Source organism: Camelus bactrianus, chromosome 13, assembly GCF_048773025.1.
Source record: "Camelus bactrianus isolate YW-2024 breed Bactrian camel chromosome 13, ASM4877302v1, whole genome shotgun sequence".
Lineage (NCBI taxonomy): Eukaryota > Metazoa > Chordata > Mammalia > Artiodactyla > Camelidae > Camelus > Camelus bactrianus.
The window spans coordinates 53,865,360-53,878,772 of NC_133551.1; the positions used below are offsets into that span (position 1 = coordinate 53,865,360).

General features: G+C 51.9%; 1 protein-coding gene across 3 annotated transcripts in view; it reads left to right on the forward strand.

The window, feature by feature from the left end:
• Nucleotides 1-249: 249 nt before the first annotated feature.
• The window catches only part of STK40 (serine/threonine kinase 40), a 37,637-nt gene continuing 24,473 nt past the window's right edge, over nucleotides 250-13,413 (forward strand). Inside the window, exons 1-2 of one of the 3 annotated variants that reach the window (XM_074376836.1) lie at nucleotides 830-1,032; nucleotides 5,403-5,467. In XM_074376836.1, coding sequence (XP_074232937.1) covers nucleotides 5,425-5,467 — 43 coding nt within the window. In that variant the 5' untranslated portion in view covers nucleotides 830-1,032; nucleotides 5,403-5,424. Of the gene's footprint in view, nucleotides 623-829; nucleotides 1,033-5,402; nucleotides 5,468-13,413 lie in introns of those variants that run through there. The other 2 variants (XM_045520328.2, XM_074376837.1) reach the window with 2 other exon arrangements.

Here is a 13,413-nt window from a genome sequence, read left to right on the forward strand (position 1 = left end):
TGGCTCACATCTCGGAGACAAAAGAGTGGGACCATGGTCGCTGATGCTGCTGCCACGGAGCCCTTCTGGCTGCTTCTGCATGCCAGCGGAGGGAAGCCAGGCCCTCAGAGGGCCCCAGTGAGTCACCAGCCTGATGCAATCCCTTTAAAGGGCTCATCTGCTGGTGCAAGAAGCTGATTCACGGAGGGCGTGGTTGCTGGAGGAGGAGGAGGAGGAAAGAGACCGAAACTGCAGCAGGAGGGGCTGAGGTTAGGTGACTGGAATCGTTAATAGAACTCTTCACTGTGAACCTCCCTGGTCGAGACTCCAGAGATCTTCAGATTGAAGTGGAGTTTCTACAAAAGCGAGGGGCCCAGAGGGAAATGAATTGTGAGGGCTACGACAGGAATTCCTGTCTCTGATTGAGCCTCACGGCAGCCCTCTCCACACAGAGCGCCAGAAACCGAGAAATGGGTGTCAAGGAAGAACCACTTTTCTGATAAATATACTACAGCTGGCCGATCTTCCAACTGCTAGAGACGTCTCCAGACCCGGGAGGGCGAGTGTAGGGCACGCGAGGTTCAGTGGAGTCAGGGCGGGGGCGGTGCCTCCCGTCCAGCCTCACTGCAGGCGTAGATAAGCGGTAAGTACCGCCCCTTAGAGTTTCGGTCTCCAATCGTCTCCCGGGTTTTGGCCCGTGCCCCACTCTGAACCAATCCTCAACTGGATTCCGGCCTTTTGCCTGAAGGCTTCCGCCCATCGTTAAGATGGCACCCAATCCCTACGCCGTGAGCTGGAGACTCGGGCGAGGGGCGGGGCTGCGGCTCCGACCGGGAGGAGGGGACGGTGCGTCACTTCCGTTGTCAGGTGGCGGCGCCGCAGCCATGGAGGGAGGTGGCGGCCGCGGCGGCGGCGGCTGCTCGAGCTGCTGCGCTGGGAGGCGGCGGTGAGCGGCTCCCACGCCCCCGGCCCCGGCCCCCCGGGACGGAGTGCCGAGCAGCCCCGGCTCCGGGCCACGGACTATGGGCGAACAGCGCTAAGCACCGGGGGAAGGTGAGGGCGCGGGTCCGGGAGCGGGGAGCCGGGCGGGGGGTGCGGGTTGGCCGGGCGGGCCTCAGCTGCTGTGGCGCGGGGACCCGAGTGACAGCCTGAGGCCGTCTGGCTGCAACCGAAATGGTAATAGCGAATGGCTGTCCTCCGCTAGGGTCTGTCCCTACCGGGCGGCGGGGGCGGGGGTTGTGCGAGCTGGGTACCGGGGGGCTGCCGGGAGCCTCTGTCCCACTGCAGCCCTAGGAAGCGGCACTGCCAGCTTTCCCTGGAGTCAGTCGGCCAGAAAGTGTAGGCACTGGATTTGAACCAGCCAGGTTTTTCCTAGGAGGCACCCTCTGTCTCTCCATGCTGCCCTTCAGATCCTGCGAGTGACTTGAAAGTTGGAATGAGTCCCCAGGTAGGACCAGCCAGGGCTTCCTTCAGGAGCCCTCACCCATTGGCACGGGCACCATCGCTGCTAGGGAATTTTGGAATCCCGGGCGGCGTTCAGGTGCGGTCAGAGCTACTTGCCGGTGCTATGTTTGGCCGGCCTTTTCCAAGGAGAGAGCCTGCTGCCATGGTCACTCTTTCACCTGCCGTGCCCTGTCAATCCCGCCCATTCCCACACCACTTGGCCTCACCTTCCAACAAGTAGGTAGGGGCACTGGGATTTCTGACGCCTGTCACCCCCGTTCCCTAGATGTGATGCCCGTTTGTTGGCGGAAGGAAGAGATGACAACCGCCTTCGCTGGCAGGGTAGACTTTGTTCTGTATTAAGTCACAGGAGGAAACCGGTTGGCTTTGCTTGATTTTAAGAGCAATGAAGAAGAGGGTAGTCACTCTGGGCTGGGCACTTTCCCTCTTGGTTTAGCTTTGCCTGAGATAAGGAAGAGCCGGGTATATGATTGTAAGGCCAGAAGAATCTTCTTGAACAGTGCTTGTGAGCTGCACCAGTGCTCCTTAATGGCCCTGCTGTGCCAGTTGTGTGTCCCTTAGATCTGGGCAGTCTGGAGAGTGCCCTCATTCATTCATTGATTCGTTGATTCCCCACATGACAGCAACACTGTCTTTCCCTGGATGGGCAGGTACCCTATATTATGGAAGTAAAGAATAGGCTATGCGGGGGAGGTATTGTTCAGTTGATAGAGTGTGTGCTTATCATGCACAAGGTCCTGGGTTCAATCCCCACTACCTACATTAAAATAACTAAATAAATAAATGAGTCTAATTACCTCCCCCCATAAATAAATAATAACTAAAAAAAGAAACTGCCACTTAAAAAATTAAAAGTGGGCTTTGGAACGAGACTTCCTAAGTTAAAATTCTAGATCTGCAGCTTTATAGCTGTGTGACCTTGGACACATTGCTTAACATCTCTGTGCCTCAGTGTTCTCAGCTATATATTGGGGGTATAACGTAGAGTTGTTATGAAGATTCAAAAAAGTTAATACACATAAAACACGTAGAGCAATGTCCGCCACATAATAAGAGTTCAGTAAATGTTAGCTATTATTCTTATGTCAAGAAGCTCATGGTCTGGTTAAGGGAGACTGACCTGTAAATGAATTGTTGAAACATAGTCTAAAAAAGCTAGTAGCAGCAGAAATAGAGGGCTGTAGGAGCCCAGTGAAGAATCTTCTAGCTCAGCCTGAGTTGGGGGGAAGATTTTGGGGAGGCTTGGCAAAAGTGATGATGCTGGAGCTGCATCTAAAAGGATGGGAAGGCTCAGCCAGGTAAGAATGAAGGGGTCTTGTGTGCTACTGAGAGAACTTGTAAACTCAGAGTTTATTCCAGAAACGTCCTATTGTTCAGTATGATGATATGAAAGTGAACATGGTGCCAGGTAAAGCAGTGCTGGTGGACCAGAGAATACCACATGACCAATTTGGGACTTTGTACCAAGGGCAGTGGGGAGCCGTGGAAAGGTTTCAAGCACAAGTGTTCCATGATTGGATATGTGTTTTAGAGTGCTCTCTCTGGAGCCTCAGCAGACAAAGGAGGGGAGAGGAGAGGAGAGACTAAAGGACTGGAAACCCCTTCAGAGGCCACCGCAGGCTCTGAGGAAAGTTGGTGTTGGGGTGGTACCTGAAGGATCACTGGATGCCACTGGTGGCAGGTGACGCGCTCCCTGCACTGCCCTGGGCTTCCCTGCCTAGCCCAGAAGTGCCTGGCACACATGCCCCTCTCTTCCCGAGATTACGGGCTGCCCGGGCAGCTGAGGTGGTGAGGCTGTCCTCTCAGGTCAGTTGTCAAGGGCTGCCGCACTTACTCCCTTGTGCCTTTAATTTGACCTTTTGAGAAGGCAGCCGATTGTAGTGGTTAAGAGCCTAGTTGGCTCTGCTCTCAGACAGAATCTCGGTTCTAATCCGAGCCCTGCTGGTCACTGGAGGTAACTTAGTCTCTCCATGGCCAGCTTTCTCATCTGTAAAATGGGGGCAGTAAGACCCCTCCCTAGTGGGGCACTTGTGAGGATTAAGTCAGATGTTGCAGGCTGGGCATTTAGCACACACTGAGTAAGAAATGCTTGCTAAGTGTTAGCTGCTGTCACAGGCTGCAGGAAAGAACTTCTAAGAATTAGTTGAAGCAGTTAGTGGCAACTAAAACTGTGTCCCATTGAGCTGTCAGAAGTGTCCTGACGGGTCACAAGATTACAGAATTTTATTGTATTCTCTCCAAAAAAGAAATCTATGGGGAGCTTACCCACTGTGTATGGGCACCATGCAGATGATTCAGCTCGGCTCTTTAAAAGAAATGTTTTTAAAAATAGAAGTAGAACAGCTGAGAAAAACATCGTATTTTTAACTATAGATGGGAGAAAACATATATAGAATTTCTTCCATGTGTGTCCCTATTAGTGATCCTAGCCTAGTATCTGACTTAGCACCATCTGGAAGCACACATCGATGTGTGTGGTGGCTTAAAATGCAGAACCCCAGTTCCACACACGTGAACCCCCATATATGGCTGGGGATGTGCTGGGTCCCAGGCACAGAAGGAGAATGGAGAGGCAGGCCCTGCCCTAGAGGAGCTTGTGATCTAACAGGGATCAGTCAGGCTCCTCACCATTTGACACGTGCATAGAGGAAGTCTGCAGCATGTAGTCAGGGCAGAGAGGAAGGAGTGATTCCCCTGGGGGATGAGGAGGCAACTGGGGAGAACTTTGGAGAGCCCACAGAACTTAAACTGGATCTTGGTGAATGAACTGAATCTTGAAGGGTAAATAGACTTTTTCTGAGGGCTCATGAAGCACTCCAGGCAGGGAGCAGCAGTGCCTAGGTGTGGACGCGGGCTGGTGTGTGTGCACTTTAGGCACCATGAGAGGTTCTAGCACAGAGCATGTAAGGACCCGGCTTCAGGAAGTGCCAGAGAGGTAGGCATCAGTGCTAAGATGCTTGAACTTCTTATTCTGTTGGTGATGGGCTGGTTTGTTTTAAGTGGAGGAAGTACCATTAAACTTGCATCTTCCCAGGAGCCCTTTGGCTGTAGGTAAAGGATGGACTGGGGAGAGAACAAGACTGGAGTCTCTGTAGGAAGCTTTTGCAGTAATGAAAGTAAGGGCTGGTGGGGGCCTGGGTCAGGGCAGAGGCAGTTGGGATGCAGAGGAAGGGCAGAGATCAGAACCGTGGGGGAGGGAATCAGCTAGACTGGAAGTGATGATGGAGGGAGGAAAATTGATAGCAGGTGACCCTGAGGTTCCTGATTTGGCTGATAGAGTAAATGACAGTGCAGAGATGGAGACGGCAGAAAATAATGGCCAGTGAAATCCACCAGCTCCATTCGGGAAGCTCTCTCATGGGAGAGGATCAGTGGTAAAGCCGGTGGCACTCTGTCCGGCTTTGGGCCAGGCCTCTCTCTGGTTTTGCCTGAGTCAGCCCCTGGGAAAAGGTCAGCTTCCCTTCCTTTATCTTCCATATGTCCAGATTTGCTCAGGGAGGTGAACTTCTTCAGTGTTTCAGAAACTCAAGTGGCTGAGTCTGCAGAACTCCTATGACTGCTTCAGCCTTCACATGGCCCTAAAGGGCAGCCCTTCGGTCTGATGCTATCCACACTGATTCAGCAAGTGATGGGGTCCTGGACAGCAGCGTACCCTCAGGGGAGAGATGGCATTCCCAGTGCTCCCTGGAGATCTTACCTAGAAAGAGACTTGAGATTGGATTTACTGACTCAGCAGACTCAGTCCCTCTTCTCAGGAAGGAGAGATGTCTGCCACAGGCTGCCCTGGACTCACTCAGAAACATCAGGGAACTGAGTGGGGGCTGCCTGCATGCACCCATCTCCCTGAACTCTACGGGAGTACAGAGCTAGACCTGAATGGGATTGGGCTGTGGAGAGGGCTGCAAACAGGCCCTTTGGAATCGGGGAGATTTCCACAGGATTTGTGCTTGCATTTGTAGTGTAAAGAAGGTAGAAGAGAGAATGACCTGGAACAGGAGCATTTCTTCCTCCTCCACCTGCTCAGGTGAGACTGTCACCTTGGAGGTGGCTCCGGGCCCACAGCTTCCCTGCATCTCCTCTCAGGATCTGTAATCAAGATTTGAGGGGATGGTGTTGCTTCCTTCGATTTACTTATAATCTTAGAGATGGTTCCACTTTGTCTCATGCAAGTCTGGGTCATTTTTGGCAATATTGTGTCATCACTGTGTAATTTATTCAACAAACTATTAATAATTAGATTATTCTCTGCCTTTTGCTCTCCAAGCAAAGCTGGAGTGACTCTCTGCATACGTATGATTTTGCCCACCTTAGGTAAGGATAGATGCCAAGAAGAGTTGCTGCTTCAAAGAATACCTTTTATTTTTGTTATCTTTAAGGTAATTTCTAGGCCCCCTTTTAATGAACTAGAGCAGCCTGACTTTCCCCCAGCAAGGATCGGTACTCTTCCACAGTTGGTGTCCCTCTTGCAAGGGCACTGAGACCCCCAGTGGTGGCCATCCTCCTCTGGTTGTTGTGAGTGCAGGCTCCCTAGCGCTTACACAGGACAGCAGTCTACAGGTCTGATGATTTCAGAGACACTCCAGTTGATGGAAAGCACTGAAGCAAACTGGGAAAGATTGTCATCATTTAGAAGGAAACTGCCCCCTCTACATCGCTTTACAGACCATCACCTACTTGTCAAAAGAGGCAGACAGGATCACTAGCCCCAAGGATCTGTGACCCAACGGTCTAGAAGGAAGAGAAAGTGGCCTGGACATTGTCGTGGGAGTTAGCAAGGGCAGGGCTGGTGTGCCTGTCACTTGTCTTTGGATTTAGGGCAGAGCTGGTTTGAGGTTAAGGTTAGATGATAAGGGGTAGCAGGTACCTTTAGGGAGAGGCTCAGCCCCTTGGGAGACCGTAGGTCTGGCATAGCCCAAAATTCTGTGCGGCTTTCGAAACCCCACTGCTGGCATCACCACCTCTAGAGAGCAAGAGTCCTGCCCCTTTTTTGCAGTAGACGTGGAGCCCCTGGCATTACTGTGTTTGGGGTGACTTCCGTGGGGTATGTTCTCTTCCGACTCCCCTCCCAAGGTGTTCCCTCCTGAAGGAACAGGAAGGGAACCAGCCATAGCAGAAGGCTCCCCACCACCTTCCAGTTCCTTTGCTAAGTACTCTATGATGTGTATTGAATCCTTCTTTCAATCTAAGGAAGGAGTTGTCTCTGTTTTACAGAGAAACCCCAGGCACAGCAGGGTTAAGTAACCTGTCCCCTGTTACTCAGCCAGCAAGGGCTGAGCCGAATTTCCAGCCCACACTTGTGTGACCCTAGAACCCATGCTGTCCCATTCCCCCATCCTGGCCAGGCTCTGGCCCCAGGGAGCCCAGCTCACTTGGAATCTTGGACTCATAAAGTGGGAGAGCTGGAAGGGACCTGGACAAAGCTAAAGCAGTCTCTTCTTTGCCAGAAGAATGGAAATTGCCACTGCCTGGAGGCAAGTCCCTCCCCTCCTATCCTGTGAGTAGTGGGTAAGGAGACTTTCAACCATGTCACCCAGCACTTAAGGTTCAAATCAGACCTGGCCTCCGAACCCAGTTTTTCCACTTGCTAGCTGAGTGACCTTAGACAAATCACTTTCCATCTCCAACCCTAGTTTCCTTCCCTGCAAAGTGGACTTACTGCTCCTTGTTCTGAAAGTAGTAATGAGGATTAGACACAAGTATTATTGTCTGTGCCAGGTTCGGCCTGGTTCCTGGTCTGTAGTCAGGTCCCCGGGGGCCGGCTCTGGTGAGGCCCAGGTGAGCTCTTTGCTGATGGGTCTCTGTCCTGGAAGAGGCATCATGAACCAGCTTCCAGATCTCTGGTTGAACAGGTTAGTGGTCTTTCTAGCCCTTTTGGAAACCAGGTAGCGATCAGGAAGTTCCTTATAAGCAGGTTTGCAAATTATCTGGGAGAGCTTAAGCATACCTGGAGTGGGTCCCTCCGCCCCCACTCTCTGGATGCAGCCTTGCATCAGCACGCAGGCCCGCACATCTGGGGCACTTACTCTCACACACCTGTTCCCGTGCCGCACTCCCTCAAGGGTGCCTTCTCTAAGACCCAGCCTCCCCTGATTCCGTTACCACTCTTAATGATAATGGGTTCAGAAATTTTTTAGATTTTTAAAAATTATTGTTTTAGTAACCTACAGTAAAAATTAGTTAACAATACAGAAGAATATAAAATAAAATTCTCCATCTCCTTGGGGTTTTAATTCTACCACCTGGAGGTATTCACTGTTATGTTTCTTCTGGTAACTTCCTCTGCATATTCAAGAGTGTATATAATCTTTTTTTTTTAACCCAAATGAGATCATATTATACAAATAGTACTGCAGTTTGCTTTTTTTTTTTTTTTTTAATGTAATGTGTTATAGGCATCTTTGTCTATCAGCAGGTGTGGGCCTGCTCTTAAAGGCTGTGTAGTATTCCCCTGTCTGGATGGCCCATGACCGAGTAAACCAGTCCTCTCTCGGTGGACACTTAGATTGTTTCCTGTCTGGGGGCAGTGTGTGTGGGTGTGTGTGTTTTGATTTTTGTGGTTTTGTCTTTGTGTTTTTTTGCTGCTACCCAGCACTCTCCAGGGACCCTTGTTGAGCACATTGATCTTCGTGAACTTGTGTGAGTGGACCTGGAAGATGACCTGGAGCTGGAAGTGCTAGGCCCGGGGCTGGTGCATTTCCTTCTGCTTTGTTGGCTGTGGTCTCACCATGTCTTCTGCACACCTGTTGGGCCTGTGCAGGGGATCCAGAAGTAGTCAAGGCCCCAGGCCCCACCCCCAGGAGCCCACCCTCTGGGGAGACACAGGCAAGCAGACAGGCGATGAGCCTGCTCTCACTGACACACGGACAGTGTGTGCCAGGGGTGGCGGTGGCTGTCCTCAGTGGCTCAGAGCAGACGAGGCCCTTGTGTAGGTCCACTTGTCTGAGCGGCACTCTGATGGCAGAGCATGCTGTCTGCCTGCCTTCTGTAATCTTGCCCTTCCGAGCAGCCACTGCCAGCAGCATTTGGTAAAACTGCAGAAAATGAACTTTACTGTTCATTCGCAAGGCTGTAAAATTGAATTGAATTGAATTTTTGATAGAGGAAGTTAAAGAAAGGCAGTTTGCTGGCCCCAGTCCAGATTGCCTTTCTCACAGGATGATTGTAGTGACTTTTGCTGTTAAAAACAGTATAAAGAGAGAGAATAACATGCACCTGGGCTTTCCCGTCTGTTGCTCTGGAAATCTGGGGTGGAAGGAAGGAAACATAACATTTGCCTGGTGCCTCCCACACACTGGCTCCCCACAGTCCTCAGGGAACCCTGTGCACTGTCCCTCTCCTCAAGGTGGGGAGACTGGAGCAGAGAAACACAGGTCCAGGTCACACACGTGTCCAGGACACAGAGGTGCTCTCAGACTCAGCCAGCCCTTCTTCAGTCACTTGCTACTTTCTCCTTGCCTGATTTGGGCCATCGTGGGAGCCAAGGACCTGAACCCCATGTGGGACTCCGTGGCAGGCCTTGTTCCCACTGAACAAAGCAGCAGCTTATGGTTTGAGCTGAGGCAGGGTTCCCTGGTTGCAGGGCAGAGTGGCATGACCAGGGAGGGCTGTCAGTGACTCCGTCTGCTGTCACTGCGCATGACAGAAGGGCCCTCCCCCCCACAGAGCCAAAGGGCCACCAGGAATGTCTCCCAGCCAGTGTGCTTGGCGGCTTCCTCTGGCTGCTTCTCTAGATAGGAGATACTAGGGCAGCTCGGCCCGAGAAAGAGCTGTTAAGTCTGTCCCTTCGTCTTCCAACAGCCACACAGTGACAGATTAGTTGTTGTCACATCAGCTGCTTCCGGAGGCCCTTGGGAGGGGTGAGCTGGTGGCAGGGCTGGTTATGCTGCCCTGGATTCTGCTCTGATGGCTCTCAGAAAGACTGCTGGTGCAGCCCTTTGCCCCGTCCACAGGGACTGGTTTCTCACTCCATTTATCTTTTCCCCAGAGGGGCCTGCAGGTCCACCTCTGTGTACACAGCTCTAGAGCCTCTTCTCCCGGCATCACTGTGGGACACATCCTCCCAGTCAGGGGCCCTCAGCCTCCAGTCTCTTCCCCCCTCCCCCCACCTTCATGGAGGCCGCAGAGGAGCCCAGTGGGGACTTGCTCAAGGCAGGGGGGTGGAGAGGGACATCACTGATTATGTAATCTCCTTGTGTGTGTCTCCTGGAGGAGACTAGAGCTGGACCTCAGAGCTGCAGACACGGCTCCCTGTGAGCAGCGGGGTCTTCAGACCCCTGTGGGCCCCCAAAACTGCTGTGCTCAGCATGCTGTAGTCCTGCCCAGGACAGGTGGCGACAGAGGACGGGTCTGGTGCGGATGTGCTGAGGGGGAGCAGGCTGGTCACAGGGCCCTCGTTGTGACCGCCCCTCCCACTTCCCACTTGGCTGAGTCACTTCCTCTCTGGCGGCTGCAGGTACTCTCCCACACACCCAGCAGAGTGGCCTTTAGGGGGTGGGGTTTGCCCTGTGCAAGGGAGGAGCTCTGGTTAGTAGCAGCCAGTTCCCCTGTTCCCCCTAGACAGTAAAGCACAGCGTTTGGAGAATGATGTGATGTTATGTATTCCTGACAGATTGGAGCTATACATATCTTGTATTTTTAAAATGAACAAAATCATCACTCTGTTTTGGAACTGTGGAGATGACAGCACAGGCATGAATCTTTGTCATCAGGGAGTCCTGACTGAAACCGAGGATTACTAATCCACCTCCCCACCCCCTAGCATCCATCCTGAGCAGGGAAGCAAATGGCTTCCAGCAGGTTCTTCCCAGGGAGATTGCTTGTAGCCTTCTGGCTCCCAGGGAGAGGGTTCCTGCCCACTTCAGGGAAGGCTGTCATTCAAACTCAAAGGAAAAGCCCTCACACAGAGCCCCTTCCAGCCAGCTAGCAGGAACAGAAGAGAACAGGCCACAGGTGCCTCCTCTGGCCCAGTCTTCTGGGCTAGGGTCTCTAGACTTGCAATAAAATGGGGAAATCTTTACTTCATAAAGTTGTGGAAACACTAAAAACAGTTCCTGGCAAGCAGTAGATGCCCATCAAATGATAGTTTAAAAAGTCTGCCCCTGTAAAGCCTTGTCACCAGGGAGATTACCTCAGCGTGGAGCAGGGAATGCTCACCTTCATCCAGCAAAGACCGCGCAGCATACCTCTTTTACAGATGAGGACACTGAGGCCCACGGAGGGTAGGTGACTAGTTCAGGGTCATAAAGCTAGTGCATGACGGAAGATGAAATTTGAACCTGGGCCTACCTGACCCCCAAATTCATCTTATTCTCCCAGCTGGCATTTGGGTAATCAGTCCATGGTTTGAAACACTTGGTTCCCTGGGGCAGCTTTGTGGATGGAAAGCAGGTCTGTAGGGAAGTTGGGTCCCTGGTAGAAGTGCGTTCATGTGAGTATTGAGGTGCAGTGGGGGCGGCTCCCGGTGGGCTTGGGTCAGGAAGAGGTCAGGGATGCTGCCTTGTGGGCTGATAGGAGGATGTCTCAGTAACCCGGCCTCGACTCAGCCCTTTTCTCCAGAGAGACTCTGCTCGGGGGCCCTGAAACACCTTCTCCAGGGACAAGCCCCTCTCTCCCTGCTCACCTGTCAGTTTCTGGCTGGCCACTCCAGAAATTGACAGATAAGCAGGGAGAAAGGGGCTTATACCACCCTGTCTGTGGTTGGCATTCCTAGAACCACAGCCACATCAGGTGGAGAAGGAGCCGTTGAGGAAGCAGTGTGGTCAAGTAGAAAGAACATAGGATTTGGAGTTGGAAAACCTGTGTTCATACCTAGCTCTTTCAGCAACTACCAGGTGACTTTGGACAAGTCTCTCAGTATCTCTGAGCCTCAATCTCTTTTTCTAGAAAATGCTGTGTTTTGGGGATGGGGGCAATCAGTTATAATCATGTATTTGGAAGTTCTTTGCATGCTGTAAAGCTGTGTGCGAGACTTAATTGTTGTGATAGTTTTATAATGTGAGGGAGTGGGCCTTCCACGTGGGTTCCGAGTCCGAAATTCACCACTGAGAAAGGAGCCCAGGGAAATTTCGAGGGATTGGGCAGCCCTCTAGTGTGGAGGGGTCTGATCTGGAGAGCACCAACCCACAGATCATCTTCGCTGGGTGGTGTATTGAGATTTCACATTGCTCACCCACACTGCTCACCTCGAGTTGCATCGTTTCTCTCCAGGTGTAGTCAGCTAAATGTGTAGATAGGCCAGAGGGTCTCTTCTCTGGGAAACAAGAGTGGTAGGAATTTTTCTGACCAGTGGAAGGACCTTCACACCACAAACCTAGATTGTCTGGAGAACCTGTCACCGGTGTGAGGGGCAGGCCATGCTGTCCCTCGTATACTTCCACCCTTGCTGCAGGAAAGCAGATCTTTTTGCAGGACTCAACAAAATGGGGGCTGGTCTGTCCCTTCTCCAGTGAAGGGTTGGTCCCATGCTGCAGTCATGCTGTGAATGGGTTTTATTCCTTGTGGCAGGGAGTGGGGGTTGCCCTCCCACAGCAAACAGTGTCTAAGTACAACCCCTGGCGATCAGCCTAGAACCACCCTGCCCTGGGCATCCAGGCCTTTCTGACATGGGACTTTTTCCTGGACAGACTATTCCCAGCACCATGGCAGCCCAGCTACCTACAGCTGTTACCCCTGTCTCTCTGATCCTGGGTTCTGGCTACTGACATTGAGGGGACCATCCATGCTTTCTTCTGGGCCCCACTCCAACCCCTGACCTCTAGTTGGATGGTCTCTCTCCCCTGCCCCAGTTTGGACTTTAGTGCCTTCTGGGTACTAACAAACAGTTCTGCACTCTCCGTTTTCTCATCCAGCAGTTTGCTGCACACCGCGTGGGTGCAGGAAAGCAGAGGTGACCTGGGGCTGCTCCCTCAGGGGAGCCCGCAGCCTGGAATCAGACAGATAAACCGACGGTTACAGCAAAATGGGAGCAGACACAGTATGCTCTGGGAGCTGGAGGACCAAAGGGCTTGCTGCAGAAGGTGACACCAGTGAGGACTGAGTGAGGACCAGCCAGCTGAGGAGAGGAGGTCAGGGCAAGGGTGTTCATAGCACACTCAGGGAATTGTGAGTCGTGTGATGTGGCTGGATTTATGGGGCATATGAGGGCAGTGAGGCTGGAGAGGTAGCCTAGGTCTGGCCAGGCTCACCGAGGAGTTTGAGTTTCTTCCTAAAGACCGCAGGAGACATTGGAGGGCCCCACAGCAGAGACAGACAGAGATACTGCAGGCCTAGGTCCGTGAGCAGAGGAGAAAGCACAGCCTGCTGGTATCTGTTTGTCCAGCCCCAGTTACACAGGCAGCTGAGGCGGGGGTCTTCTGATGGAGTTATTACTGCAGCCTCCTGAGTAGCCTGATGGAGGGCAGTGCCCCACCATCTTGCAGCTGGTGCAGAAACCCTTTGAAGATGTGCTACAGAAAGATGCCGCCAGGTGGCAGACCTGGAGATTGCACAAAGACCTTTTTTTTTTTTTTTTTTTTTTTACCCCATTCCTTTAACACTGTTTGGTCTGAAGAAAGGGGGGCATCCAAGACTGAACTCCGGTTGGTGCCAGGCTGGCTCCAGCCAACAAGTATGAGATTCCAAGTACTGCCACCGTGAGCTATATAGCTACAAGAAATCCTTTTGAACCTGCGAATCTGGACAGCAGATTCCTCCAGGGTGTTGGGAGCTATTGTAGTAGGTTGGACTTTCTCTGTCTCTGCAGACCTAAGAGTAAATTACAGACATCATGACCCTTCACCTCCAAATACTTCAGCATCTAAGCACAAGGATATTTTCCTATATAACCACAATGCAGTTTTTAAATTCGGGAAATTTAACATTGTATCATCCAGTATCCAGTCCATATTCAGATTCTGCCAATTGCCCAGTCCTTTTCTTTATAACTTTTTCCCCCAAGATCACCTGTCACATTTATTTGTCATGTCTTTAGTC